The sequence below is a fragment of the Mixophyes fleayi genome, chromosome 5, assembly GCF_038048845.1.
Source record: "Mixophyes fleayi isolate aMixFle1 chromosome 5, aMixFle1.hap1, whole genome shotgun sequence".
NCBI classification, from domain to species: domain Eukaryota; kingdom Metazoa; phylum Chordata; class Amphibia; order Anura; family Limnodynastidae; genus Mixophyes; species Mixophyes fleayi.
The window spans coordinates 138205852-138233065 of NC_134406.1; the positions used below are offsets into that span (position 1 = coordinate 138205852).

The window sequence follows — 27214 nt, forward strand, 5'->3', positions numbered from 1 at the left end:
AGAGAGATGGTCTTTCCCAGCCTTCTGGCGCCAAGAGAAGCCCGGGAAGAGGAACAGGACGCAGGGAGCAGGCACAGGACAAACTGCTGTTGAACTTCTCCCCTTCTGTGGCCTATTGGCTAAGTATCACCTTTATTACACACTTCTAATGTTTAATAACTGGGCCAGTAGGATTTACATTATAGTCTCCTACTGGTTTATATATATATTGGTGGTATTAATTTTTTACAAGTACAACTTTTATAAAATATCTGTTGATTACTTGTTTTCATACCTGTTCCTACACATTTATATACTTGCTCTCTCTATCTCTCTCCATTTTTCTCTGTGCTCAGCTAGTCATATTTTACTCTGTGTGTTTGGTGTACCTTCCTTTATAAGATGACCGATAAGGGAAAGGGCCCCATGGCTAAATACTTCACATGCTCAAAATGTCATGTAAAATTACCGTGTGGCCAGAAGGACCCTTTGGCGCTCTGCTCTGCATGCAAAGCAGGGGTCCCCACTGTGCATACCCAGCAGGTTTCGGCCCCACTGACGGAGGAACCGGCCTGGGTGGCCTCCCTGACGCAGTCGGTCTCCTCCTTAGCTCAGATGGTTTTCCAGTCTAATCAGTTGTTATCTACTGTAGCAACTTCGGTGGCTAGTAATGCTAACCCACAGTCAGACCTCCCGGCTTCCTCAGGTTCTAGTGCAGCGGGTTTGCCAGGACCTTCCTCATTGCAGCCTGACCCAGCCCCTGTTCTTACAGACCCGGCATGGTCTACAGCATTTTTAAAGGGCTTGAACAAGCTAAACCTGTTGCTTGATACCGCTAATACCCCGCCTGCTAAAAGAAGGAGACTTAGATCAGTAAATCCCCTTGTGGTCCTATCAGACTCTGAGGAGGGTTCTGAGGAAGAGGGGGAAATGTATTCAGATTCTGACCAATTACTCCAATTGCAACAGGAAGACTATCCCAAAAACCAATTTGTTAATGATTTGGTTTTAGCGGTTAGACAAGCGTTGGACCTCCCTGAACCGGAGGATCTTACCCCCAGAGACGGGAGCCTCTTTAAGAAGGATAAGAGAAAGGCCAGCCATTTTCCCTCTTCTGCTGAGCTTAGGGTTATTGCCGAAGGGGCATGGAAACAGCCTGAAAGAAGGTTTTCTATTCCTAGGAGATTCTCTTCCCTGTATCCCCTACAGGAAGAAGAGGTGGTTCGCTGGGAGACTATTCCCAAGGTAGATATCCCTATTGCCCGATTGGCAAAGCATACCTTACTCCCAGCTCCTGGTTCAGCGTCCCTTCCAGACGCCAACGACCGCAAAGTTGAATCCCAGCTAAAATCCATTTTTGCGGCTGCGGGTTCCTCTTTCAGACCTACTTTTGCCTCAGCTTGGGTGGCTAGAGCCATGGAAGCTTGGGCAGACCAACTGGCAGAAGCCTTACAGGACTCAGAACTTCTCCCCCTGGCCCTGCACTTGAAGGAGGCTTCCGGGTACCTATACGAGGCAGCCCAGAACTCAGCGGCGGTCTCCTCTTCCATTCAGGTGGCCTCTATTTCTGCAAGAAGAACGCTATGGCTGAAATCCTGGGAGGGTGATGCGGAATCAAAAAGGTCTGTTGAATCTATTCCATTCTCTGCAGCAGGTTTGTTCGGACCGGAATTAGATACCCTTATTTCACAGGCAACGGGGGGCAAAAGCACTTCCTTGCCAGTATATTCGTACAGGAGCCGCAACTCTCGGGGCAGCTCTTTCTGTCAGCCCTTTCGGGGGACCTCCTCTCATAGGGGACAGTCCTTTAGGGGCAGACAACCTAATTCTCGAGGCTCCTCCACTAGAGGGAGATCCTCGTTTGCATCTAGGCGCCAGGCCTCCAAAATCCAGGAGAAACCTGCGTCCTGACTGCCCCCCTGTTCCACAGGGAACACCAGTGGGGGGACGTCTGTCTCTATTTCGGGAACAGTGGGCAGAGTCTTCCCAGGATCCCTGGATCCGGGAAATCATTTCAGAAGGATACAGGATAGATCTGTTGGGCCCCGCAGCGTTACTTCCAGACTCCGCTCCCCCGGGATCCATCAAGAAGACAGGCTATACAGGATTGTGTCGCTTCCCTTCTGCTTCAGAGGGTCATCTGCAGAGTTCCAGATTGCCAGAAAGGACGAGGGTTCTATTCCAACCTGTTCCTAGTCAAGAAGCCGGACGGCTCTTTTCGTCCCATACTAAACTTAAAAGGCCTCAATGTTCACTTAAGGGTCAACAGATTTCGGATGGAATCTCTGAGGTCAGTAATAAACGGCCTAGAAAAGGACCAGTATATGGCGGCCTTAGATATAAAGGACGCATATCTCCACGTTCCCATTTGGATCCACCATCAGTCTCTTCTCAGATTCTCGGTGGGATCTTTTCGCTACCAGTTTCGGGCCCTCCCCTTCGGCCTCTCAACGGCGCCAAGGGTCTTCACAAAAATTATGTCAATAATGGCAGCATGTCTTCACCTGCAGGGAGTTCAGGTCGTTCCTTATTTGGACGACCTACTCATCAAGGCTTCCTCCGAAGATTGTCTTCTTCATCATTTATCCCTCACCCGAGCGGTTCTCGAGGGCCACGGTTGGCTGATAAATTCAGCAAAATCCCAGATGGTTCCGTGTCAGCACATGGTTTTTCTGGGGCTCATCATGGACACCAGCAAACAGAGGGTGTTTCTCCCAGTAGAGAAGATCAGCTCTATTAAGACTGTAACTTCTCAGGTTTTGTCTTCCCCAAGTCCCTCAATGCATTTATGCATGAGGCTACTCGGAAAGATGGTGGCCTCCTTCGAGACCATCCCCTTTGGTCGGGCCCATTCTCGATGTTTCCAGTGGGATCTACTGTCGAAGTGGTCGGGTTCACACCTACACCTGGAACGTCAGAGGATCTCCCTATCCCCGAGGGCGAGGGAATCTCTTCAGTGGTGGCTGGTTCAGGATCATCTGAAGGTAGGCAGATCCTTCACTCCATGGTCGTGGATCATAGCCACGACGGACGCCAGCCTGAAAGGTTGGGGGGCGGTAGTCCTGCACCTCCGACTTCAGGGACGCTGGTCGGTTCAAGAATCAGCTCTATCGATAAATGTATTAGAATTGAAGGCCATTCTATTGGCCCTCAAGGGAGCTCAGCCCCTTCTTCGGGGCCACCCGGTCAGAATTCAATCCGACAATGCCACGGCTATTGCATGTGTCAACAGGCAGGGAGGAACCAGGAGTGCAGCTGCCATGGATATCGCAGCTCAAATACTGGTTTGGGCGGAGTTAAACGTTCCGGCTATTTCTGCAGTCTTCATTCCAGGAATAGAAAACTGGGAGGCGGACTATCTAAGCCGAATTCAGATGATGCCAGGAGAGTGGTCACTCCACCCGGAAGTCTTCCAGTTCCTGGTTCGGAAGTGGGGCCTTCCGGACATAGATCTCATGGCCTCCAGACACAACCGGAAAGTTCAAAGGTTTTGCGCAAGGGCAAGGGATCCCTTAGCGGTAGCAGTGGATGTCATGACGATGTCATGGGAGTTCAGGATGGGATATCTATTTCCTCCAATTCCCATGCTTCCTCGCGGTCTGCCGGTAATTCTAGTTGCTCCCTCTTGGCCGCGCCGAGTGTGGTACGCAGACATATTGTCAATGGCGGAAGGACCAGGGGTCCATCTTCCGCATCGAGACGACCTTCTTCTACAAGGTCCATTCCACCACCAGAGTTTACCTCGGCTCAGTTTAACGGCATGGCTGTTGAAGCCAGCCTCTGGAGGTCTAGAGGTTTTTCTTCCAGCGTAGTTAACACTTTGATGTTAGCTAGGAAACCTGTTACATCTCGCATCTATCACAGGATCTGGAAGGCCTACATTAGGTGGTGCGAAGGCAGGACATGCCTTTCATCCGCTTTTCATATTCCTCGCTTATTAGCTTTTCTTCAAAAGGGCCTGAAAGCAGGTCTCAGATTAGGTTCCCTAAAGGTGCAGGTATCGGCACTTTCAGTATTTCATATGAAATTAGCTGATTTGCCAGATATTAGAACTTTTTTTCAGGGAGTCTTGCACATACAGCCTCCTTATGTACCTCCTACAGCTTCGTGGGACCTCAACATGGTACTGGATATGCTCAAGGGGCCTCCATTTGAGCCCTTGAGAGAGACAGATTTAAAATGGTTGACCTGGAAGGTCCTCTTTCTTCTGGCTATCGCATCTGCTCGTAGAGTTTCTGAATTAGGAGCCCTGTCATGTAGAGAACCTTATTTGGTTTTCCACGAGGACAGAGCGGTGTTAAGGACCCTTCCTTCCTTTGTCCCCAAAGTAGTGTCAGCTTTCCATCTTAACCAGGAAATTGTAGTTCCGGTCTTTTCAGCTTCTTCCCAGGCAGATAAACAATCTATGGAGAAGCTAGATGTTGTTAGGGCTCTACGTATATATATGTCAAAAGAACTTCCCAGATTAGACGTACCGATTCTCTTTTTGTCCTTTATGACGCTAATAAGAGAGGCTGGCCAGCCTCAAAACAATCCATCGCTAGATGGATTACATCTACCATCAGACTAGCATATATAAAGGCTAGCCGTCCTGTGCCGGAGAGACTTACAGCTCATTCCACCAGATCGGTAGGGGCTTCGTGGGCAGCAAGGAATGGAGCTTCTGCAGACCAGCTTTGCAGGGCAGCCACCTGGTCCTCTGTCCATACCTTTGCAAAATTTTATCAGTTTAATGTTTTTGCATCAGCTGATGCAGATTTCGCTCGTAATGCTTTACGAGCGGGATTTTCAGAGTAGTCCCACCCTTAGTGGGCTGCTTTAGAACGTCCCCATGGTAAGCAGTGTCCCCCAGACCGGATGAAAGAGAAAAGAGGATTTATGTACTTACGTTAAATCCATTTCTCTGATTCCGTCTGGGGGACACTGCGATCCCTCCCTTCTGTTTTTCTTCTGTGTGCTCTTGTGTGACTGCCCTTTTTATTCTTGGGCTTTGTTAAAACTAACTGGACAGGAAGAGGCAGGGGGATTGTAGAGGGGAGGGGTTTGCCAGCAGTACTAAAGTTAACTAGTTAGGTGCCAACTCCCAAGCTCCCCTCCACAACCCATGGTAAGCAGTGTCCCCCAGACGGAATCAGAGAAACGGATTTAACGTAAGTACATAAATCCTCTTTTTCCCTGACTGACCGGCTTGCCAACATCTCCCTAGAAATGAGCAGGACTGAGGCACAGCCGTAACTGTTCAGCGGGGAGCAGGCCGTGCGATAGTCCTCTCCTAGGAGTCAACATCGCTGTGGAGCCCAGTGCTACAGTGCTGACTTCAAGGCATCAATCTAAAGCAGGGACAGAGTGGGGAGACAGCTGCAATAATTGTAAGTAGGCTATTGGCTGTGAGTAGGAGGTGACCATTCTGTGGGCAGTACTAAGGGACAGTCCTCCTTGTGACTGTTGGTGGGCTTTCCCTCACTGAAGCAGCTGTTTCCCCTGCACCAGGCTGAGTACCATTTCTTTGCCGTCTCCTGTCTGGTACCACCTCTGTCATTTAATGTCTTGTGGCCTTTACCACCTGTTTTTACAGTGTTATAGGCTTTATTTTTATTTTAGTGTCTCGGAGTGCAAATTATCTGTCTCTATTTTAGTTACCCTTTGTTCCAGGAACAACCTTGTTCCTGGAACAAATCGCTATTGTTGCAGGTTTCATCTGCACAAATTTTGTTATTAAAATAAACATAAAAAGATTATTGTATAAAATATATTTGTAATTACCAACAATTATGTCTGAGAAACGCACCACACATTCAGCCCTCACAGCCTGTAGTTCCAGTTAGTGGGGCTACCCAGACTGAGACAGGGCAGGCAAAACCTCTAGCAGAGTCTGCCCAGGGCCTGGCATGGGCTCCTCCTCCTCTTGCACGCCTACTTACGGTTCCCTAGAGGACATCTGGTAAACTCCTAGTTCTGGACTCTATTCAGGTCACTAACACAGACTCGGACCATTCTTTTCAGGAAGATGGGGAGTTGCTTCTACAGTCATGGACAAAAGTTTTGAGAATGACACAAGTATTGGTTTTCACAAAATTTGCTACTTCAGTGTTTTTAAACCTTTTTGTCAGATGTTGCTATGATGTATGGAATTAAAATTACAAGCATTGCATAAGTGTCAAAGGCTTTTATTGACAATTACAATAAGTTTATGCAAAGAGTCAATATTTGCAGTGTTGTCCCTTCTTTTTGAAGACCTCTGCAATTCACCCTGACATGCTGTCACTCAACTTCTGGGCCACATACTGGCTGGCCGCCCATTCTTGCCTAATCAATGCTTAGAGTTTGTCAGAATTTGTGGGCTTTTGTTTGTCCACCCACCTCTTCAGGATTGACCACAAGTTCTCAATGGGATTAAGGTCTGGGGAGTTTCTTGGCCATGGACCCAAAATTTCAATGTTTTGATCCTCGAGCCACTTCGTTATCATATTTGCCTTATGGCAAGGTGCTCCATCATGCTGGAAAAGGCATTGTTCGTCACCAAACTGTTCTTGGATGGTTGGGAGAAGTTGTTCTTGGAGGATGTTTTGGTACCATTCTTTATTCATGGCTGTGTTCTTAAACAAAATTGTGAGTGAGCCCACTCCCTTGGCTGAGAAGCAATCCCACACATGAATGGTCTCACGATGCTTTACTGTTGGCATGACACAGGACTGATGGTAGCGCTCGCCTTTCCTTCTTCGGACAAGCGTTTTCCCACATGCCCCAAACAATCTGGAATGGCATTCATTGGAAAAAATGACTTTACCACAGTCCTCAGTAGTCCAATACCCCTGTACCTTTTGCAGAATATCAGTCTGTTCCTGATGGTTTTTCCTGGAGAGAAGTGGCTTCTTTGCAGGATGGCCTGGTGTCAAGAAGGTCCGCAAACGTCTTTGCCTCGCTGTGTGTGCGCAGATGCACTCACACCTGCCTGCTGCCATTCCTGAGCAAGCTCTGCACTGGTCGTGCCCCAATCCCGAAGCTGATTTGAATTTAGGAGAAGGTCCCGGCGCTTGCTCAATGTTCTTTGGCACCTTGAAGCCGTCTTCACAACTATTGAACCTCTCTCCTTGAAGTTCTTGATGATCCGATAAATAGTTGATTTTAGGTGCAATCTTAATAGCAGCAATATCCTTGCCTGTGAAGCCCTTTTTGTGCAAAGCTATGATGACTGCACGTGTTTCCTTGCAGAAAACCATGGTTACCAGAGGATGAACAATGATTTCAAGCACCTCCCTCCTTTTAAAATTTCCAGTCTATTATGCTAACTCAATCAGCATGTCAGAGTGATCTCCAGGTTTGTCCTCATCAACACTCACCTGTGTTAACGAGAGAATCACTGACCTGATGTCAGCTGGTCCTTTTGTGGCAGGGCTGAAATGCAATGGAAATATTGTTTTGGGATTAAGTTCATTGTCATGGCAAAGAGGGACTTTGAAATTTAATTGCAATTCATCTGATCACTCTTCATGACATGGATTATATGTAAATACAAAATATTTGTGTCATTCTCAAAACTTTTGGCCATAAGTGTAGTCTAAGAGGGAGGTCTCTTATGGTCCAGAGGACACGTCAACTTTGCAGGTAGATATTTTGATCCTGGGCATTAGACAAACGTTAGGTTTTGTGGCGCCTGAGGTTGTGGAATAATCTTTATTCTCCATTTTTAAATGGCAGAAGAAACAGTTGGATTGTTTTCCCCATCTCCTTAGCTTTTAGAAATGGTGTCAGAGACCTGAAAAAAAACCTAATTAAACAGTTCTATTTGCCGGGTAGATTCAAATCTCTCTAACCCCTGCCATCGGAAGAATCTGTTAAATGGGAAAGTGCTCTTATGGTAGATCTGGTTTCCAACCTTGCCTCTACTACTGCTATTCCGGTGCAGGGTGCTGTTCCACCCCCCTGATAAATATAAAAAAATGTGACTTTCTTCGCTCTGCATATGTGGTAGTTTGTTTAGACCCAATATGTCCATGGCCTGGGTCAACAAGGCCATTCAGACATGAGGGGCAATTGCCAAGGGCCTCCAGGACACAATGTGCCTAGAGCTGATTTGTTGGTCTTGGCAGAGCACATTTATAATCCTCTGACTCTGTTGGTCAGGCTTCATTGAACGCGGTGTCTGTTACATCCAGACTTTCTACTCTCGTGATTGCGACCTGCCATTCCCTGTGGTTGCGTCCTTGGTCGGCTTATGCGGACCTAGGGCATAACCTAGAAGCTTTTTGGTTTGATGGGGACACTAGTTCTGAGCTGAAACAGATTATTCAGGTGGCCACTGGCAGAAAGAGCTCCTGTCTTCCTGTCAACTCTGCTAAACCGAGAACTCCAAGGTTTTAGTCCTTTCAATCCTTCGAAAAGGTCAAGGGGAACTTCCTCCAGAGGGCAGCCCTTTTCTTCAGGGGGGGGGGGGGGGGGACCTCCACAAAGGCCAGGGCTCCTGCAGGCTTGAACCTCCCAAGCTGGGTGACAAGGTTTTTCATAACCAGTGGTGGACATTGATTTAAGATGCCTGGATTCAGGGGATTGTGACACATGTTATCAACCTGGTTAACTTCCCTCCACGTAGATTCTTCACCACAGGTCTGCCTTCCTTTGCTTTCAGGAGTGGAGCGTTCCAGGAGGTTATCCAGAAGCTTCTGGTTTTCCTGGCATGATTGTCCTGGTCCCACCACTGGAACAAGGTCTGGGGCTTTACTCGGAACCCTTCCTGGTGCCAAAGCCAGACAGATTGTTTTGTCTGATCTCAACAGGAAGGTGCTGGGATTTTAAATGGAATCGTTGGACTCTGTAATTGCAGGCATGGAACACAGGGAGTTCTTGGCATCAGTCAACAAAAGACGCCTACCTACAGGTTCCTGTTTGGGAGGGACATCAGTCTCTCTTCCACTTTACAGTCTGCAACAATCATTGTCTGTTCTGGGCTCTGCCTTTTGGTCTTGCATCTACTCCGGTCGTGTTCACCAAGGTAATGGCCGTCATGGCATGTCTCCTGCATTCTCGGGGAGCCCTAATGCTCTATCTGGACGACCTGTTGTTGCAGGTGCCATCTGAATCACTTCTCCTGAGGCACATTCAGCTAACAATTCTGTTCCTGGAAGCCCACGGCTGTGTGCTACCCAGGTCCTCATTGAGTCCGACGCAACAGTTAAGTTTTATGGGCCTTAACTTCAACACAGTGGCGCAGAAGGTGTACCTCCCGGGAGACAGGATTATTTATTTCTTTTCTGCACAAGACCAGGTCTCTTCTGTTAAGTGTCTTCTCTGCTGCATGACACATCTAAGGTCCATGGTCTCAGTTTTTGAGGCTGTGCCCTTCGTGCCGTTTCCCTCTGCATTTGGACAAGCAGATAATTATGCTGTCCAGGACCTTATGTCTATCCCTATCATGGTGGTTAACCAGAACAAATCTGGAAAAAGGCCAGTCCTTTCAGTCATAGCCATGGACAATGGTTACTGCAGACACCAATCTGTCCGGCTGGGGAGGGGTAATCTGTATTCTCCGATTCCAGGGTCTCTGGTCTTTCCTGGAGTCCGCCTTGCCCATTAGTGTGCAGGAAATCGGGGCGATTTACAGAGCATTGATTCAGGGTCAGGAGTTTCTGGCCTGGAAACCACTGAAGATTCAGTTCGACAATGCGATGGCAGTGACCTATCTAGACCATCAGGGGGAATGCGCAGTGCCATGGCAATGCAAGAGACGTCAAGGATCATGTCCTGGCTGTATAGTGGATATTTTTATCCCAGTAGCGGAAAACTGGGAGGCCGATTTTACCTTGGCTGAAACAGGATCCACTCCGGGGAATGGTCCCTTCACGAGACTGTTTTTGCCTTTCTGGTGCAGTGTTGGGCTCCAGCCAAAGATAGACCTCATGACGTCCCATCTAAATTTGTGTCCCCCTCTTCTGCTCAAAGTCCATGGATCCGTAAGCGGGGTTCACAAATACAATGACTATTCCAGGGCAGTTTCGCCTGGTATAGCTGTTTCCTCCGTTATCCATGCTATGGCGGTGCCCCTCCATACTCGTGGCTCCAGACTGGCCGCGCAGAGAGTGGTACTCACGTTCTGTGACCTAGTGGGTTAGAAGGCTCTTTCCACCAGGGCTGCTGTTGCTTCGTTTCCCACAAGTCACATTTTACAAGTAACAGGGATTTGCATCTCAAGATGCTAGTTTTAGCTCAAGGTGTTACACACAGCTATTCAAGAGCAATCCCTCCCTTAAGGGCAGCTTTGGTATATCTCCAATGTCTTGCAGTGTCACTCAATGGCAGGAAAGAGAAAAGAGAACTTTTTACTCACTGTATAATCTGTTTCTCTGACTCCATTGGGGTACACTGCGCACCTCCCCCTGGCTTTGACTTGTTTAATGTTGTTACTGTTTAGTGGTTTATTGTTACGCCTTGTTGGTCCTCTTTTGTATGCTTGGTTATATAAAAACTGAGGTTGCTTCCAGATAGGAGGGGCATAGTAGTGGAGAAGTTTGCTCTCAAAGATTTATGTGTAAAGTGCCTTTACTCTTAGTCCGCCTACTATACCCCAATGTCTCGCAATGTATCCCAATGGAGTCAAAGAGACTGATTTTACGGTGAGTAAAAAAATCTTGTTTTCGTTATTTTTTTTTATTTTTTTTTATAAACAGTTTTTTATTGAGGTATACAATATCACATATACAATTGGATGCATTATGAAATAAATACATATTTTCACATTTTTTCAAACAATTCAATAAGTCATTAACATGCCCAATCTCCCATTCCCAAACTATCCATCTTGTCTAGGACTTAATCATTAGAAGGTGAAGACAAGTCAATCGGAGGGTCCGCTGAGACCATTCTTAACCCGTACCACTCAGTATTGTGGAAGCTATTCCAAAGTTGTGTACGTGTGATACGGGGTAAGAGAGTTATAAAGCTCTCCCATGCATCAAAGAATTGCTTTACTCTAACCTCTTTCTGCAAAGACGTCTCTATCCAATCCATTCGGAATATGTGATAGAGCTTTTCTTTAAAAAGGGAAAACATAGGAGGGGAATCTTGGGCCCAGACCTGGAGTATGCTCTTCCTGGCCGCAGCAGAAACTGCTAATAGTAGTTTATTGCATCCTTTACTAACTTTGCAAGTATTTGGAAGTATTCCGAATATCGCCCATTCCGGAGATAGAGGCGCATAATTTACCAGGTGTGTATTAGAAAATCTCCAAATCTGGGTCCAGAATCGTTTAATTGGAGGACACTCCCAAAAACAGTGTGTCAAATCCGCTCTCGGAGACCCACACTTCGGACAACAGTGTGATTCTGATAGACCTATCTGAAATCGACGAGATGGAGACAGATATGCCCTATGATAGATGTTTAGGAACATTTCTGTATAGGTCATGGCCGGTAATATTTTAATGGATTTGGTCAGTGCCTTTAAAAGAACCTCTGGTGTCAGGTGAGGAAATTGTTCCTGCCACAGTGAAAGGCCAGTTTTAGAATGGTTATAGTCAAATTGGGTACGTAATAGGGAATAATGCTGTGAGATGGCTTGACGGGTCAGGGGAGGTCTCGAAAGCATAGCCTCCAAGGGATTATCCCAATCCTCCGGAGAGATTTTACTTAGTACTGTATTAATGTAATGTTGGCATTGAAATATTGCTAGATGATAAGGGGCTAGTTGTGGATAAGTAGAGCTTATTTGAGTATAGGTCATAGGTTTTCGCGTACTTGTATCAATTAATGATCTTATCTTAGTAATTCCTAATTTCGCCCATTTAGTAAATGGGAAGGAAGCTGATCCGTCCTGAAAGTTAGGGTTGCCTAACAATGGGAGGTTCATTGAGCTATAAGGGCTTAAATGGTATATGTGGCGAAGCTTATGCCAAAGTTTACGCACAGTATACAAGATTGGGTTGTTTATAGTCTGAATTGGAAGTTCTTTTTCATGTAGATGAATAAAGGCTAATAAGCTAAGGTTAGGGATAAAATTCTGATCTAATGTAGTATTAGTATAAGTATCCGTGTTATGCAACCAGTCTTTAAGGTGTCGCAATTGGGCCGCTTGGTTATATTTGGTAGCATTTGGTAAATTCAGCCCTCCTCTATTTTTTGACTGTTGTAATTTGATCAACCCAATACGCGGTTTTTTGGAATTCCAGATAAAACGTCTAAATTCTGTATCCAATTTCATTGCATCTGATCTGGTCAATAATAAGGGTAAAACTTGTAGTGGATACAATAGTTTAGGAAATATGATCATTTTAATTATGTTTATTCTGCCTCCATAGGAGAGGCAGAGATGTTTCCAACCTTTCATCTCATGTTCCATTACATTTATCACCCTAGAGATATTAAGGTTATACAGAGAGTGAATATCTCTCGGTAGCTGGATGCCCAGGTATGGCATGGCCGATCTTGCCCATGTAATGGGAATATCCCGTGCCCATGTTGGGACTATGACACCCTTTCCCAGATACATAGCAGTAGATTTTTCAAAATTGACAGAGAACCCAGAGACAGAACCAAACTCCACTATTCGGTCCATTAAGGATCTAAGTGAGACTTCAGGATTGGATATGTAGATCATTACATCATCAGCAAAAGCTGTAATTTTGATTTCCTGATCTCCAATCTTTATTCCCTCCAGTTGCGTCCAGTTTTGCAAGACTCTAAGCATAGGGTCCAATACCAAATTAAAGAGTAATGGAGAGAGTGGACAACCCTGGCGAGTACCTCTATACATTTCCAGTGGGGAACCCGTGACACCATTGACCAATAGAGATGTTTTAGGGGAGGTGTAGAAAAAGGCTACAAGTGCTCTAAAATCCGTGTCAAAGCGCCTACATGAGAGAATTTCGTTTAGAAAAGGCCATGCAACAGAATCGAAAGCTTTTTGAGCATCTAAACTAAGGATCATGTTTGAGGTGGAATTTACACTTGAGGCCACAATCGCTGATATGGCTGTCCTAATACCTTTGACCGAGTGGCGTCCTGCTACAAATCCCAGCTGATGGGATGTTAACAACCCAGGAAGGATACTTTGTAAACGGTCTGCCATGATCTTTGCTAAAAGTTTGTAATCTGTGTTTAAAAGAGTAATAGGGCGATAAGATCCTTCAAACATAGGGTCCTTACCTGGTTTAGGGATAAGGACTGTATGGGCTACATTAAACGATGGGTATACAGGACGTTCCCTATGTATCATTGAAAACAAATCTGCTAAAACATGAGCCAGATCTCCTTCTAGGATCTTATAATACTCTGCCGTAAATCCATCTGGGCCTGGTGTTTTATTGAGTTTCAAATGTTTGATTGCAATCTCTACATCTCGGGAAGTGATATCTTTTGCCATAACATCTCTCTGTTCTGGCGTTAATGAAGGCAATTTGGCCTCGGTCAAAAGTTTGGACATTAGCTGAGGATTTGGTGTAGAGCCCTTGTATAAGGCCGAATAGTAAGCCTGGAAGGTTTCTAATATATCTTCCGATCTGGTAAGAATCTTAGAAGAATTATGGGCTTTAAGAGCGATTATGTGACTTTTACGTTTCTGAGGTTTGGTTATATTTGCAAGTAATTTGCCAGCTTTATTTCCCCATCTGAAAAATTTATTTTTTGAAAAATCAATTTGTTGTTTTGCTTGGGAAGTCAAGAAACTCTCTAAGAGTTGTCTCGCCTCACGATAAGTAGACCATGACATATCCGACTGGTTGGAAGCAAACCTAGCATATGCCTCAGCCGATAATTTGCTCAAATTATCATAAATTTCCTTAGTCTTTTTACGATGCCTAGATACATACGCAATTATGTGTCCCCTCATAACTGCCTTTGAAGCGTCCCAGAATAGAATTTTGTCATCCCACTGGTCAATGTTATCATCTAGATATTCAGCCCATCTGTGTCTTAGAAATTGTTGAAAATGATCTGAATTGTATAGGTAAGTAGGAAATCTCCAGTGCCTAGACCTCCGTCTTGAGTTCGGATTTTGGATTGTAAGAGAGATCATTGCATGGTCCGAAATAACTATATCAGCAATATCTGCTCTACGAACCCACGGCATTAGGGTGTCCGTGACTAATAAATAGTCTATCCTCGAAAAGGATCCATGTACGCTAGAATAGAACGAATAGGATCTGTCTGTTGGGTTTAAGAGGCGCCACGGATCAACCATGCCACACCTGGACATCAGACCATAAAAGCATTCCGGGGCCCTTGGGTTAGTTGTAGAAGATGCGTTTGATCTATCATATTTTGGATCAATAACGGAATTGAAGTCACCTGCTATCACAAGGTTAGGGGTGTCACGTTGTAGGACAAGTTGAATTAGAGACTGGTAGAAGTCACGTTGTGATCCATTGGGGGCATAAATATTCAAGAAGGTATATTTTTCATCATTAATTTGTAAAGAAATTAGTAGATATCGGCCCTCAGGGTCTATGACTGTATCTAAAACTGTATATTGGAGGTGCCTAGCTATTATTATGGCTACGCCTCTGGTTTTAGTTTTATATGAGGCCGAAATACAATCCCCAACCCAGCCTCCCCGCAAGATAAAACCATCATCCTTTCTCCAATGTGTTTCTTGTAGAAACGCTATATCTATATGAGCTCTTTTGAGGTGGGTAAGGACTTTTTTACGTTTAATAGGAGAGTTAAGCCCGCCTACATTCCAAGATGATAAATTAAGGGTTTGTGGAGTATTAGGTTCCTGGGAATCCAGCTGTGTAGGTTGCATTCCTAACCAATACCCACAGTGGGGCAATTAGTTAAACCAAAGGTGTGTAGGGAGAGGTTGCAAACAAACTCCACCAAAACCATCATTAAGTAAACTTGATCCAAACCATGGGATTCACCATCCCACATTTGTAAAATGAGACATTGGATATTTAACCTTTTTGTGAAATATGAAAGTAAAGTATATAATGCATTATATTTTCTGTACCTCAAACTTTTTCTTATCATTTTCCTAACCAAATTTTTCGTGCGATCCCTGGAAGTATTACCAGAGATCACAGAACCTTCAACAATGAACATTTGTAACATAACTAAATACATATGCAGATACATGTGTATACATATAGAGAGAGTTCACATTATCAACATAATCAGGTATCACATAGTCACTATGTGTTTCATCAACCTTCTAACGCCATGTTATCTAGGTCTGGAATGCTATATCATTCAAGTCAGTGCATTAGAAGGGGAGCGGGCTCCAGCTGGTGATCTGGAGTGCGGAGTAGGCACTTGAAAGTGGTTCTTTGCCATCTCCGGATTTTCAAAAATTAGTGTACGGCCATTTTCCACTACTCTGAGCTTAGCTGGATATAGAAGAGCGAAACTTTTGTTATTACCAGCCAAGAATTTGCAAACTGGTGCAAACTCTTTTCTCTTCTGTGACAACATAGCTGAATAGTCTTGAAATATCAGTATTCTATTACCTTCAATTTCTAATTGTTTCTTTCTCCTGAATGCTATCAATATTTTCTCCTTGTCCTTGAAATTTAAAAACCGAGCCAAAACAGGTCGAGATCTAGTAGAGTTACCCTCTCTAATTGAGCCCAGACGGTGGGCTCGTTCTATTTGTAAATTATCTAGTTCGTCATGTAGATTGAGAGCAACCACTAGATCTTGGCTAAGGTAAGTGGATAAATCAGGCCCTTTCACCGATTCTGGAATACCTATAAACCTTAGGTTATTTCTTCGACTGCGGTTTTCTAGATCATCAAATTTTTCTTGCATTTGTGACCATCTGCGCGAATCTTGTTCAGATCCGTTTTGCAAGGCTAGGACATTATCCTCCACATCGCTGGTACGTTGTTCCAGCGTGTTAATTCTAGCCGTGTTTTCTGCTATTTTGGCAACAGCTGCATCAAAGGTATCCTGAATAGCTCCGAATTTTTTGTCTATTATAGGAAGGAGAATGTCTAGAATAGTCTGAGCCGTGTCTGTACTTGTAGTATCAATGCATTTAGTGAGAGGAGTTTGGTTCCCTTCCTCCACGTCCCCCATTGAGAGGGGCGAGGAAGGAGAGGAAGCATCTTTGCTCGCTCCAGGCTTGTTTTTGCCTGTTTTACTCTGATCCAGCTTGCTATTTCCACGCTTGGATGAATTTTTGTTACAATATTTTTCCATTTCTAAGCAGACCAAGTACAATTATAAGGCACTAATCTAAGATTCTGACAGAGGTTGTTATATTAGAAATTCAACAATATGCGACTAAGGTTATGTTGTAAACTCTCTCTTTTTACATTAAGCTAATCACATATTAGTGGATGAAAGAAAATTAAAATAAAAACAAATATAAAAAATAATAATAAAAAAAATTAAAGAACAAAGGCATCAAAATTACTTTTTGATCCTGTAGTGTCGATACTATACCACAGTGTAAGGATATTCATATGAGCTATTAATTTAGACGTTCACATCAATATTTCAACTCTAATAAGTAATATTTAGTAGTAAGCAACTCAACATATGTAATTATACGTAGCTAATTTTAGGAATGTTGTAATGGTTATCTGTGTTCTATAAGTCCGCTTACGTGACCGAACTCCGGGGAGAGAGTGAAGAGATTTGTTAAAACGCGGTCAACTAGGTGTACCGCCCACCGGAAGTTCCTGTTGTTAGATATTTAATCAGTCATTTATGCAGGGCGAATTTCGAAGCTTTTAGTTGTTGTCAGCCATGGAGAGAACCACTCTGTTATATATAATTTGTTCAGTGGTAGTGACGTAGCTTGTGTTGAGTCAGATTTGTTGTGAAATCAAAGATGGTCTTTGCAGCAGTATTATTGATGACCACTAGGTGGCATAAATCGTTGGTTGTAGACTGGTGCAGACAGTAAGTAGCTGTATTGTAGAGCTTTCGTATGCAATGTTATTATCACAGGCAGGTAATCGGTAAGTATTTCCACAACTATTCTGCACTGCAGTAAGGTAGGCTCCTCGTTACAGTGCTACTGAACGCATGGGAGTTATCAGTGTCCACAGTGTGTGTCATCTACACATCAGCGTTGGTGCATCATCCTCAAAGTTATTGGGTAAAACATTTAGCAGTGTTGATGTTCACTGTCTCTGTTTGTTATGTAGCAATAATGTGTGGGGGCTATTCAGGTGGAATGGAAGGGGTTAATTCCTCCTTACCTCCGTTGTATACTTTTTTTTTTTTTTTTTTTTTTTTTTTTTTTTATCCCCCTCCACAATGTCCCAGGATGACTCCCAGCAGGCACCACGGGGTTTGATTCACCGGAAAAGAAGGCAGTGATGGCGTTCTGCCACTTCCGGTTTTACTCCACCAGCACCACGAGTTATAGGGGTGGCTTTCAGGCGGGGGTCTCTGTGTGTGTGTACCTTATATGAGGGACCAGGCTTTCCCCTCTGAGATTTCCCCTCCGCCGTCAGTCCGTCTCAGTCGTGTCTCCTCTCCTCTCCGGGAAGTTTCCTTTGCCCAGTCGCTGCAGCGCTTGAGCGCTTGGCAGGTGGGCGCTTTTCCTCTCACAGGACTCAGGGCTGACTTGCGTGGTTGGGGCAATCACAATCCGCCGCTAGAATGTATTTTTTCCCTTCTTCTGTGCGGAGCTCCGTCCAGATGCGACTGTCCCGCTCGGCTTCCAAGCCACGCCCCGTTTTCGTTATTTTTAAGAGCACAGTGAGCATGCTTCTGGCAGTACATAGCTCGTTGAATACTAAAGTTTACAGCTGCCCAGAATATGTTTGCATGAAGTTAAATATTAACACTTCAGATAGGTATATGTGTGTGTATATATGTATATATGTATATATATATATATATATATATATATATATATATATATATATATATATATATATATATATATATATATATTAAAATATGTTAAACATATTATTAACTATACTTCAAAGAGAGCATGATTTGCTGGTTGTCTAATTTGGGGGCCTATAAACCAGCTATTGATATAGGACTGATTTGTTGTCTCAACACTGAATTGTATTGATCTATTATGGTGTGTACTTTGACTGTTTTAGTCCAAGTATACATTTGGATAGTCTAAGATTTTTTTTTTTTGTCAAGTCTCAATGTTAAAATAGAAATGTAGTGTTACCTGAATTATCATTTTCATGAGTTTGTGTTGAAGATGAGAATTCAGTGGATGTTCTTTACACTATAGGTCACTGTTTTTAATTTAGACAAACTGGCATGTATTGAAAATTGTTTTGTAGGTTTAGATAATAAATGATGCTCAGTTTTGTGTTCTCATCTGTTTCAGAAAATGCCAATAGACAAAGTGGTCTTTCTGGTCCAAATACTCACGGCATAGACAAAACAAAAATGGCACCAAGCACGCCTATTCCACAGAATCCACAACAATTTCCATTTGTTCCAACAAACCAGAAACAAAACAATCAAAGCATTGTAATGCCTAATACAGTAGACCTTGCCAGGAAGGCTGAAAATGCACAGTCCAGTCATAATGATGCAAGCACTGAAGATATTCAGTTTTTAAAGAAATTAATGACATTGCTTAAGTGTCTTCCACAAAACACTTCATCTGCTGAAAATGTACAGATGAATTCAAAATTGATGATGTTAAAATCATTGATGCTGGACCAAACACCAAGCACTGAGAATCCACAAAAGAGCCAGAAAATGATGATGCAGGTTGCATCTTTGACACAGGATACGGCAAACACAGATGTTTCTCTGAATCAACAACTTATGATGTTAATGACCTCTCAAAATACCTCTGCTATGGAAAAGTTCCAGTTAAGCCAGCAGACAATGATGCAAATGTCCTCCATGGCCAAAAAAACAATGAGTCTGGAAAACTCACAACTAAACCAGAGTTCAATGGTGCAGATGGCAGGTGTGATTCAAAACAGTCAGAACTCAGGAAATGTGCTGATGAACAAGAATTTGCAGATGCCTTTGTCCCAAAACCAAGAGTATGGACAGATGGGCAGAAGTTCAATGACTCTAATGGACCATGTTTATCAAGGCCAAAATATGGAAGTTCAACCAGAGTATGCTAGTACATCACATAACTATGGAGGTTTTGGTTATGATCGTTCAGTAGAGAAAAATTACTTGCCACACGCTGACCCTTATGTCAGTCGTTTTGACAATGTTGCTGTATCTGGTGTCTACAGGGCGAATGAACAGACACATATGCCGTATTCTGATATGAGTTATGAAAGTGGTATGCGTGGTACTAAATGGAATAATCCTCCTTATGGAGGCCCTTCAGTACAAGTTGCAGACCCAGTGCATGTTAACCGTGCAGGAGGACAAGCACCTTATACTAGGGTATGTCTGTCTCCTAGTGTTACGGCACCTTTATCAAACACCCGTGACATACATAACTCAAGACCATTTGATGCTCCTGAGAATGCTGATCGGGAGAGCAATGTGCAACATAGTAAGCGTGCCAGACTTGACATGGATCACATTCCATCACACTTCTCAGAAAAAAATTACAATCACGGATCACTCAAGTCAAGTGGGATAAATACAGCCGGTCTTTCTGCAGATCTCCTAAAGAGGATTCAAGGGAAGGATTTATTCACAGTGTCTGCAATTCTTGGTGAATATGCAGATAACAAGCCGTCAAAATAAAGTAAGCTAATATGTATACATCCCCCAAATATTTTACATAAGTTCAAAGCATGTGCCTACTGCACATTAGTTTGTGTTTGGCATTTGGTTATACTCTATAAACAATAACCTTTTAAGATTTTAAAAGGAATAGAGCCCAGAAATACTTGAAAACTACTTCACCCAGTTTTCGGATGATCATTATTTGTATACAATTTTATGTTTTTTTTATTTTTTTTAAATACCATTTTATTAACAGTGTTTGAAAGGTTATATACATAATAAACAAAGGGTATACTACAATTGTATATGCACAGAGGACAAAAATAAACAATCTATATACATCAAAACTAGTCAAGAAAGGATAATTATGCACAAAACTGTAAGGCAATGAAGTACAAGGAAAAGGAAAGGAAGGCAATTTTTATAATGTAATAAAGTTGGCTGGGAAATTGTTAGTTTTTTTTTGTTTGTTTTTTGAGGGTGAGGGTGTCACCTTGGAGTCAGTTGTGGGATCTGTATAAAATAGATGTATTCTAGATCCGGCCTGAACAAGTTTATCCAAAGGTTGAGAGCCAGCTCTTATATAGGTGAGACTTGGTATGTGGCTTTGCAGATTTTAATATTGGGGCTATGCAGATTAATAGCTATCATCAGACATATTAATGGGCAGCATATCTGTTGAATAAAGCTCTTATATTCTACCAAATGACTAACAGACCCCCTCCCCAAAAGAAAAAAGCATTGAACATTAAATTGTGCTCCCACCCCAATTTGCTTGCTAATAAGTACCATGTGAATCAGTTCCCAGTATTTAGCCCTTCCAGATACAAAGGTAGATTTATCAATGTCGTATGGGGTAAAAAATATTGCACAAATGTAATATCTCTTATATATTTTAAAGAGCAACATCAGTAGGGAATCGCAAGTGTAGTTTTAAGTAGGGATGCTACTCGGTTTTTTGAAAACTGAGCGTACCAGTACCAAGCCGAGCGGATCCAGTCACATCGCTGAGTGCCATTGCTCATACAGAATCATAAGGGGTGGTAGTGTTCTTGTCACTTTCCAATGCCATAGCTCAGCGCCATCGATATGGCAACCAGCTGCTCTGGCACCAGTCATGATGATACTAGTCCTTCTACTAAAGCCTATGCTCAAGGACATAGTGGGTTTAAGTCAGGGAGACTGAAATCCAAAAAACAAGCTCTTACATTAGTAAAGAAAGAAACACCTCTCTAAAGGGAAAGTTTGCTGTAGAAAAATCAAAATTGCCAACATGCCATTCAACCCAAAATATTAACAAGCATACCAGCATCAGCTAGCTCCCTTCTCTCAGCTAGATCCAAGCACACTGTCTTTATCCTCACCCTCATCAGTGTGTACAGTACATCATCCTCACACAATATTAATTCATCTCGCTGCATTCCACCATTACAGAAGTCTCTGTACTTTGATGTAAGTGCTGGTAATGGCCTTCCTCTTGGAATTTTGTAGTTCATTTTACGACAGCTGTCACGATTATTGGGCAATTCTTTTAGACCAGACCAGATGTCAAAATGTTCTGTGTAAGTTTGTGAAACCTTTTTAACATATTTCCCAAGGACAATTCCATCTTGCACTGTTTGACATTTTGGCCTTGGTCTATCAGCTTGTGTAACAGTCACCAATTCACATGGGGGACAGTATGATTTGGTAGGCTATTCAAATGTGGACAGTATTATAGTGCTAGGGATATGGTTAAGGACAGGTCTAGGGATAGGAACAGGTGTAGGGATACTTATAGGGACAGGGTTTGAGTTAGGCATAATACTGTCTACTTTTGAATTATCAACCTAATAAATACTGTCAGCATTGCAATTGACGTCCTAATAATGCTGTCAATGTCATTATATTGTCGACTTTAACCTTGTCTACTCTGCTGCCCATAAATCCTATTATGCCAATCCAACATATAGGGGTGGGTAAGAGTTCCGAAGGATAATTCCATCTTGCACCATTTTTCTTTTCATCCACTGCTGTGTGGCAGTGTTTCCTACATGTGCTATGAACTGCCATGTGTTTGAGCCATTGCTTTGTCGCTTAGTATCCAGCCAGCTCGCTGCAGTCTGGCCAAAAGTGGATGAAAATATTGTGACCTGTGAGGAGGTCAAAATTGACTGGAAATTAGTGTTATTAGGGTTAATAATGGAGGGCGGTTTTATCGAAACACAAAGTTAATACAGATCCAAAACACAGGGTCCTTGGACTTCTCTAAATTCAAGTAAGGCTAGGTACACTGAGATAACATGTCGGTTGGAAAATTCATCAAACAATTGTACCTGCGACTGAAAGTCCAATCAGTCTGACGATTCATGCATACACACTGACACGATTTACCTTCAGTTCTGTGCTCTTCATCTGGTTCTTTATCTGGTCCTCTAGTCTTCAGAGAATGACAGCACAACATTCATTCATTATTGTCAAATTGTCACACTGATTAAAACCGCCTTGTTATAGCTATCCACATGTTCTAATGAATTTCGTTAGCTTCAATGACTCTGAAACAAAACATTCTGTCTCTCAACAAACAAATTATTCCTGCTACAGCACACTCTACATTTATTCACCAGGACATTTATTGGTAGCATTGGCTGAAAAGAATACGGCTCTGTAATCTCTATGGAGATCATGAGCATGAGTTCATACACACTACATAATCGGTCAGTGATTGGTTGGGAAATATTAAACAGTACGACCAACTAAATGAGCCGTATGTAAACACAATGCGGATTCTATGCTACTTACTTTTCATTATACCATAAGCGCATTGTAATGCCAGTATGTACAAAGGATAAATTGTTGGTCACGTGCCTTGTATAGCTTATGTACATCCACCCCTCAAAGATTCTGTCTGATTAAAATCAAATGTCACAAGCCAAAATCCTACAGCACTCAACAACTTTATTATATTTTATTGCACTTTTATACCCATAAATGTATTCTTGGGCTTTTAAATTGCTACTGAATTTCTACAAAAGATCTAGGAAAGTTCTCCACTAAATGAAAAGCATGCAAGCTGCAGTTTCATTAAGAATAATATGCAAAACTGCATGTGTAGGATTTTTACTTCACCCTAGCATGCACCTCTTCATAAACTAATTTTGGTATTTAGTATTTTTGATAGAACATTTCAAACATTTATGACTTCACATTATTTTTATATGTGATGTAATCGCCATGTAATTTTTTTAAAATAACTTGTGGGATATCAGAATGATTAGAGATATATATATATATATATATATATATATATATATATATATATGCACACACACACACACACGCACGCACGTTAACCCGTGCATGATACTCATGCATTCTAGTCAAATCAAGCTACTTAAGGTGTTAAAAAGGTTCTTGTCATGCATTTGGGCCATAGCCCAGGCCCCAACCACTCCCCACTGTCACCCCTGGCAACCACCAACCACTCCCAACTGTCACTCCTCCTTCAAGAAATTTATATATATATTTTTTAAATCTTTATAAACACTTTTAACAATTAAATTAAATTAACAAATTTAAAAACATCTTAGTATACCAAATTTCAGCCCTTTCTGAATTTTTTTTTCCACACACACACTAAGAATTTAGTAGGTCAGTGTATAACTTCGCCCAGCAGGTGGCGCTGCAGCTTGGTTTTATTTTTTCCACACAGACAGACTAACACACGCCACTAGACATTTTATATTATATATATATATATATATATAACGCACACAAATGTTTTCACATATATTCAAATGCATAACAGCAAGAGACTATCTTGTAGTGGCAGCCATATACATTTTGACGGAAAAAATTAATTAATTAAAGGATGTCTCGATAGTATGCATTTGTATTTAACTTTTTATCTCATTAGGAGATTGTCTGTCAGGAAGCTCCACTGTGGTCACGTGATGACAGAGGAAGGTGGCGGAATGAATTGTTATAGATAAGCATGCTCAGAATAGGGGCATTCTGAAGTGTTTCTGATCGCTATGTCATGTGCCTGTGGTTGCCATGAAAATTACATGATATTTTGCAAACTGTCAAATCGTTAATAGCAGCTTGAAGATAAATAGGAAAATATATCAAAACTATGTGTCTTACAGGTAACAATTGTGATTTTATTTTTTAAAAAAATAATTTTGCAGTGGAAAAGCAGCTTTTTAAAATTATAGCCATTTAAAACTGTGGCTGGATTTCAGACTTTGTCACATGAGTGTCCTTGTTTTGGAGTTTAAAAAAATGGAACCTGTGTAGTGGCAAAATTAAAAAATGTTACAGCTCTTCTATTTTTCTTTATGGACCATAATTTTTACACATCTTGGTAGACTTAAAAAAAGACCAACATAAAAACAGCTTATATTATCCAGTCATAACCACTCCAGAGAATTCACATGTTGCAATAGAAGAGGACCCAGACAAAATTATTGGCGACTGTACATATAATATAAATTTTATGTATCCAATTGGATCTTTATGAATTTTACATTTACTGGCACTACAGATGTTGTGCTTTCTTTCTGTTTACCCTTCTGTAATGTCTTTTACTAAGGCATGAATACTTTTATTTCCTTCTAAACATTTATCTTTTGGTTCCTTTTGCATAGGGTTTGGCATACTGTTGCGGACCTCCAAGAGAGAAGAGTTAAAATGTGAATGTCTGATCAGGATGTGTACGGAAACCTAACTTCATGTATATACAGTAAATTGGGGAGTTGTATTTCCAACACAAAATGTTTGTGTTGACTACTTTTATGAAAAACCTTTTCATCTGTTAAAAAAAAAAAAAAAAGTTTTGATTTTCCCCAATAAATAAAACAGAAGGAATGTACAGTCTCAAACTTTACTGAAATCAAGTGTTTATTGATATACTGTATTTATGCTATGTGGTAATTTATAAAAGCCCACACAATGGTACTTCAACATCACAAGAAAGATATTTTAAAGGTTACAAAGCTGCAACTGAGCAACATGCCAAATTCTAGTGCCTGTAATGCTGGTCACACAAGTTAGTTTTGAGGGCCAATTAAAACTTGGACACCTTTTTAACGATGTTTGTTTTGGGGTTTTTTTAAAAAAAATATATTATCTGCTGAGAAATTTGGCAAGTGGCCAGACATGACCCATGTGTGACTACCCAGATATGTGTTTCCCAGATATTGCATGTAGATCACACAAAGGGTGTGAGGTGAGTTGAGTACAACATTGTCACCGAAATTTTACATCAAAGGCAAAGAGACTGTGTGAGCATTATTGTTGTGCTTGTTTATTTGTATTGGGAAGCAACCTGTGGATAAATCCGGTTAAATAAAATATATTATACAGACAGTCAGTTGCCAGATGGGGTGGTTAGGGTATCTCAGAAACTGCTGAATCTACTCCTGGGATTTTCACTTACAACATACTAGAGTTTACAGAGAATGCACAAAACAAAAAGCATACATTGTGCAGCGGTGCTGTTAGTGAAAATACCTAGTCACTTACAGATGTCAGAGAGAGTAGCCCAGTTAGTTCAAGCTTAGAGGGCGACGGTAAATAACTGGTTAAAAGAACAATCTCTAAACGCTCAATACATTGAACCTAGAAGTGGATGGGCATTAAAGACCATACTGGGTTCGGCTCTGTCAGCTAAGAACATTATACTGGCTATAGTGAGCAAAGGCTCGCCAAATCAGGATATAGTTGATGATTGGAGAAAAGTTGCTTGTCTGCACATCTCAATTTCATCTTCACTCCTCCAAGGCAGCTTTTACTTTTAGATTTGCTTCCATTTTGTATGGGTAAAGGCCAAACAAAAATGCACCTTCGGAATATATAATCCAGCTCATCCCCACTCCCCACCCATGTTTTTTGGTCTCTAGTTAAAAGGTCAGCTAGGAATAAAATATTTAAGGACCTTGCTCCTGGATTCCCGGGACGCACCACTTGTGAAGGAGGTTTGGGACCTGGGCGCTGCAGTGCTTGTATTTTCGGGTGCACTGCTGATAGGTGTATAGGATTTTGAATAACGCGCTGGATCGGTGTCTTCGTATGCGTGCACAGCGCATCATCACTGGGCACCAGGAGAGTAATTGGACTCGGAACTTCTGCAAAAGCATTCCCTCTTCAAAAGGGCATACAAGCAGCCTCACGTCGGTCAGTAAAATGGAGCCCGAGTCTAATCCCAAAACACTGACGAACACCCTCACTAGGTAAGGTCTGTTTTATTGTATGGATAACTGTTGTTTAGTAATAGTGTTCCCTTTTTCAGCACTTTTATAGAGCCCCCATAATACAAGAAAGTAAAACAAAGGATCTGTGCAGCTTGTGATAAAGCCTTTATAACTGAATCTGAATAAATGTTTTGCACCATTATATAACCTAAATTGTTTAGGGTGTTTCTTTTTCAAAATTTTAAGGAGCTTATTGCATGGATGAATGTCATTTGTAACCAAGGAGGAATTTTATACAATGTGAGGAGTTCAAAAAAAAAACCACAAATCTCAAGTATAGATATGGAAGATACATGCTCCCAATCAGAGTGGAATTATTCAGGAAAATTGGAACACCTGCGTAATTTAATTTACTTAAATATATTTATGGCTATGGGAAAGACTGCTGCTCATGGCTATGTTTGAAGAGCACATTGGGAAAAAAAGGGGTTTTCCTGTGCATCAAGTGGTGAAAGAACTTTTTTCTTTTTTCTTTTTTTTTTTTTTTTTTTCTTTTTTTTTTTTTTTTAAATTGACCCAAGTAGAGAAACATGAATTTAATTTAAAAATAACATGGGATGTATTCATTTGGAGATGAGGAAGCTCAAAAGTGGAGAATCCCAAGAGCAAGAGTAGATGTAGCTAGTATGTCTACTAGAACAACCGTTCCACCGGGAAAAAATGGTGGGCCTTTAAAGGAAAGTTAGAAAGTTCTTTGGGGAAAAAAAAAAAAATGTTTGATCTTTGACTACATTAAAATCAAGAGTGGCTATAGCATCAGTAGCCTGGGCTTTAAGGTTGTAGGGTGAACAACTCCATATAGACATCCAAGGAAAGGTGAACAGACAAAGTATTGCTAAACTGTGGGTTTGAGAAAGTGCAGATGTTGCCTATAGCAAAATCAGATTCTAGCTGTCATTTATTTAGTACAATCTACAAAATGACAGCTATAATCTGGTTGCTATAGGCAACATTTCCACTTTCTCAAACCTGCAGTTTAGTAAATATACTCAAGTGTTGAAATTATGCAAACATAATTCCTTTAAGAGGCATTGTGGGGATACTGAGTCTTTTACATTACTCAGACCAGTACAAGGTGCAGGTTTAACACCATTTTATTAGTACTGAAGGTGTACTTTAACATAGCAGAAAAGCAACTTTCCAAATATACAATTCATGAAAGCCAGGTGAGCAACAATGTCCTGCAGAAGGCAGTTCAGTGTCTCTGGCTATATGATGGCATGGTCCTTGTTGGCTCCTTTTAATAAATGGCAACTTAACGATGATGACAATCCTGTGTTTCCCAACCTGTAATGCCGGCTCACGCAGCACTGTCGCCAAAGGCACTCTGTAGTAACAGAATTTAGATTCCTGCTTATTACCCCTAACACACTAGACCAGGCTTGGCTAACCTGTGGCACCCCAGGTGTTGTGAAGCTACAAGTCCCAGCA

General features: G+C 42.0%; 1 protein-coding gene and 1 long non-coding RNA gene across 14 annotated transcripts in view; both read left to right on the plus strand.

Moving 5' to 3' along the window:
- Nucleotides 1–24398, plus strand: part of LOC142158668 (uncharacterized) — a 111878-nt gene extending 87480 nt beyond the window's left edge. For all 13 annotated transcript variants that reach the window (XM_075212857.1, XM_075212860.1, XM_075212866.1 and 10 more), the window contains 2 exons: nt 18223–19569; nt 24179–24398. In XM_075212857.1, coding sequence (XP_075068958.1) covers nt 18223–19568 — 1346 coding nt within the window. In that variant the 3' untranslated portion in view covers nt 19569; nt 24179–24398. The remainder of the gene's footprint in view (nt 1–18222; nt 19570–24178) is intronic.
- Nucleotides 1–27214, plus strand: part of LOC142157744 (uncharacterized) — a 354118-nt gene that overhangs the window by 216027 nt on the left and 110877 nt on the right. The window lies entirely within an intron of this gene.